The sequence below is a fragment of the Terrapene carolina genome, unplaced genomic scaffold (assembly GCF_002925995.2).
Source record: "Terrapene carolina triunguis isolate 2854851 unplaced genomic scaffold, T_m_triunguis-2.0 Scaffold89, whole genome shotgun sequence".
NCBI lineage: Eukaryota > Metazoa > Chordata > Testudines > Emydidae > Terrapene > Terrapene triunguis.
The window spans coordinates 29,773,309-29,777,828 of record NW_020664440.1 but is presented as its reverse complement, the minus strand read 5'-3'; the positions used below and the strand labels follow the sequence as shown (position 1 = coordinate 29,777,828).

At 45.1% G+C, this 4,520-nt stretch overlaps 1 protein-coding gene across 2 annotated transcripts in view; it reads left to right on the top strand.

Moving 5' to 3' along the window:
* Positions 1-4,520, top strand: part of RTN3 (reticulon 3) — a 36,030-nt gene that overhangs the window by 11,143 nt on the left and 20,367 nt on the right. The window contains exon 2 of one of the 2 annotated variants that reach the window (XM_024213600.3): positions 513-563. The exons of the other annotated variant lie outside the window; for it this stretch is intronic. Within the exon in view, the coding sequence (XP_024069368.2) occupies positions 513-563 (51 nt within the window). The remainder of the gene's footprint in view (positions 1-512; positions 564-4,520) is intronic. 2 annotated transcript variants of the gene reach the window in all.

Genomic DNA, 4,520 nt, shown 5'->3' with positions numbered 1-4,520 from the left:
GTGGGAATCAAACTTTTAACAAGGGAAGCATCTTTCAGTAACCCCACATATATTAACATGTGTTCAAGCTTTTTTGCATTGGTGTCACTTGCATTAACAGTCTACTGTGGCAGTACTGAAAACCCATTTATTAAATGGGTGTCGCTGATGCAGTTACCACCACTTCAGAAGATGTGCACTTAGTACTGAAGACACTTGCAAAACCCTAACAAAAACCTAATGAATTCACACAAGCACTGACTGTCCCCCATTTCCCTCATAAAGTAACAATGGAACAGTATATTATGGAGACGTATCCTTTCTAAGCAAGTGGGGTGAAACTGACTGCTTGGCTTAATATTCATAGTTGCGTCGTTTAAAAAAAAAAAAAGGTAATGAGCTGTTGCAGAAAGGTGAGTGAATGGATCAAGATGCTCTCCCCCTCCCCCCCCCCGAGCCTTTCTGAACCTGTTGAGATTCACTGCAAAGCAGTGTGTATAATTGTCATTCTCATCCTGTATATTTTCTTTCAGATTCCTTTGTTTCTTCTTCTCAGCCTGTCTCTCTCTTTACGACTTCACAAGGCAAGTCTGTCATTTTCTTGTACACTAATAAAAGAAAAATGTTGAGAAAGGCTGTAACTGGGGCATAAGGCTTTCTCTTGTCCAGAATTATCCCTTAACAATCTATAAGTAGCTTCAAAACAGTTCACGGTGTGAACCACTCAGCAGCTGTTGGCTAATGATCTGGTGCAGCCAAGCTACTCTCTTATGGCCTGGTTGCTAGTGCACAATACCACCTTCTTGGTGTAAGAAAGATAACGACATGCTCTTCCCCCCTCATACAGCAGTTAGCTAGTGCGATCAACAGCAAATTGGCAAAAGGGATCTATAGCTGTGAGCCAGGAAGCACGTGCGGGATTTCCTAATGTACACAATGACCCCGAAGAAATAAAGGTTTAGAAGAACAGGACAGGTTTGCTGCTGTCCATGTGGAAAGCGCCTGTGAAACTACTGATAGTCTTGTCTTTTGCTGAATTCTTTGTGGATTAGTACCACAATCCAGGGAGGCAGTCGGCTGACATGTAGGACTGGCTGCCCATACTATGTTGTGGCTTTTATTTTCATCCAGCTGCTGATTGAGAATTGGCATTGTAGTCTGCGCATTTCTTGGGTGCAGTCCTGCCAGCAATGCAGAGAAAGTTGGAGGGGAACACTGTGCTTTACTTGTCCTGCTAGAAGTGCCTCATTATTTTGAGGAGAGGCAGCATGTCTAGTACACTGGTTCTCAAATTTTTGTGCTGGTGACCCCTTTCACATAGCAAGCCTCTGAGTGCGACCCACCTCCCTGATAAATTAAAAACACATTTTTATATATTTAGCACCATTATAAATGCTGCAGGCAAAGCAGGGTTTGGGGTGGAGGCTGACAGCTTGCAACCCCCCATGTAATAACCTTGTGACCCCCTGAGGGGTCCCAACCCCCAATTTGAGAAGTAGTAGTTTAGTAGTTAGAGAAGGCAACTTGGACCGAGCCTCATAGGTTCTACCCCTACCTTTGATATTGACTTGTCATATGGGTCTTGGGCAAGTCACTTCCACTCCTTATTTGCTAGTTTGTGGAATGGGGATAGTATCCATCAGAAAGCATTTTACAAAGATGATAGCTTCTATCTGTATTAGTGGAAGGTGTATGTTGTGCTGGTAACCTGGTCAGTGGAAAAACTGTTTAGAAAATCCCAGTAAAATCCTTTCAGCTCAGAGTTAAAATAAGTGATTGTTCCTCTTTGAATAATTCTGCTTAGGCTTGGGTAGGATAATGTTTCTAAAAGCTGGGAATTGTGACCTGTTGATTAAATTGGTTGCCAACAGTGGGCCCCACCAGAACTGGTATTGGGGCTACTAGTATATGCAGTGCCTTAGTGGCATTGACCTAACAGCTGTGGAGAGAAAATAGCAAAGTTTCTCCCTATGTCTTCTCTGGTAGCCACAGTAGCTTGCTGTTGGTATGAAATTCTGATCCACCGTATAGTGATGCATCTAACAGGAAGTACAGTAATACAAATGCATCAGTGCTCTAGCTTATGCTGTGGATTCCCTGGAGGAAATTGATACCAGTATAGTTCAGGCAGTGGTAGGAATGGGGAATGCTGTGTTCTCTCACCATTTCACATCTCATCCCATGTCTTGTCATGAATGCAAATGATACCATCCTATACCTGTGAAGCAACCAAATATATTTTCTAAACCATATACTTAATAGGATGCTAAAGTGCAGTAGCTGACAGAATAGAAATGACTAGACAACAGATACCTTAATATGCCACCTTTTTCTAATCTGGGATGGGGAGATAAACTATTGGCCCATAGTTTGTTAGTATAAGGAGGAACTTAAGCTAGGAAAACTGCTTGAGGTCTGAAATGACTTAAGTTTCCATTCTATACAGCAATGGTTTTCAAACTGTGGATCGCGACCCAGTCCTGAATCGCAGAACGTAAGGCGCTGGGTCACGGCGGCTCTGGTCAGCATTACCTACCGGGCCGTTAAAAGTCCTGTCAGCGGTGCTGCCCAGCTAAGGAAGCAGCCAGCCACAAGTCCAGATCCTAGGCTGTCCAGTTCCCGTGCTGAGCACTAGCTCCGTACTCCCATTGGCCGGTTCCTGGCCAATGGGAGCTGGGGAGGGTGGGCGGGGGCATTGCCTGCAGGCGAGAGCCACGCAGAGCCTCTTGCACACCTCTGCCTAGGAGCCGGACCTGCTGCTGGTCGCTTCCGGGGTGCCTGCCTTAGCACCCCTGATGTGCCACTGACTGGGAGCCGCCGCAGGTAAGGCCGCACCCCACTTGCACACCCTGATCTGCTACCCCAGCCCTAGCCCCCCCCCCCAAACCCGGAGCCCTCTCCTGCACCCCAAAGCCTTCATCCCCAGCCCAGAGCCCTGACCCCCCCCAACCTCCCTCCTGCCCCCCTTCCGCACCCCTGCCCCAGCCCTGAATCCCCCCCAAACCCGGAGCCCCCCTGTACCCCAAACCCCTCATCCCCAGCCCAGAGCCCTGACCCCCCCAACCTCCCTCCTGCCCCCCAACCCAGAGCCCCCTCCCATAACCCAAACCCCTCATCCCCAGCTGCGTTGGGTTGTGGGCATCAAAAAACATTTTCAACTGGGTCGCCTGAAAAAAAGTTTGAAAACCACTGCTCTACAGGAACAAAGCCATTCACTAAGCCAAAGGCTTGTCTACACGTAGATTTTGTACCAGTACAGTTACTTTGTTTAGAGGCTGTAATGTTTAGCTGACAGTTATACCAGTACAACCCCTGGTATTTGATGCAATTATACTAGTATAAGGATGTCCTATACCAGTAAAGCTTATTTCCCTTCCTGAATAGAAATAGGTATACCAGCAGGAAGCACCTTTATCCTGATATAAATGCCTCTGCACTTGGGGAGGGGGGGGATGTTGTAATGCCCTAACTATCCCAGCATAGTTAAAATGGTACAAGTTTTCTGTAAAGACAAGGCCTAAGATAGTTATAGGCAAATTCAACTAGATCCAATCCCTTAGCAGTCCGATTTCTTGAAAACCAAATGGGGCAAAAGAGTGTAATCTAGGAGTGTTCTCATGTGGATTTGACTTGCATCCACCAATTCTAATTTTTCAGCACAGACCTTTTGAAATTTAGGAAACTTCGGGTGCTGGAAACACCAGAAGTATTCAGATAAGATATGAGTGCATCAACTTAGCCTTTGTATCAGCCAGTCGTTGGAGGTGCTGTTCATTTAACTTGATAAACAAAAAGTTGGGTCTATTGGAGCCACCAGAGTTACTAGTTTAACCCTGATTTCATGTGCACAGTTAAACTTGAATAAATTGTGACACCTGCATATAAGAGACAACCAGAACTCCAGCGTAGAATGAAAGATTGTCATGCCTTAGTTGACCAGAAAGTTAGGAAACTTCCAAGCTGGTCATCCTTCAAAAAGGACTAAGGAAAAGAGCTGATTCCCGACTTACATGAATAGGATAATCTAAGGAAAAGCCTGCTATGCAGTATCAGAAATACAAATTCTTTATTTGCCTGTCTAACCAATTCACCCAGCTGGCACAGTACACTCCAGGCATCTGGAATAGGAAGTTGCAATACTGAAGAACTTTGGGGCAAGCGGTGGGAACAAAGTTGTTAGCCGGTTACAGCCTTTTAAAAAACATTTTTCTTTCTATTCTGTCTCCGTTACTAAAGTCCTTTGCAACCTAGCTTGACTGCAAAGTGTCTGCTGGCTAACTTCCTATCTTGGTGCTGTGGCTGTTAGGTGCTGATACTGCTTTGCACGTTTTTAGCTTCAATCTTAGTGTCTGTTGTATTTGCTTGGATTAGAAATAACACAAATTAGTTCAGTGGCAAAAAAAGCCTGAATATTTTTTTAAGCTAATCACTTGGTGTGTGTTTGTGTGCGTGCACGTGCTATTAAAAATTCTGAATCAAGTGTCTATCACCCTATTAAAGTGATAAGTATGTAGTGGTTGCTACACCACTTTATTAGCTTG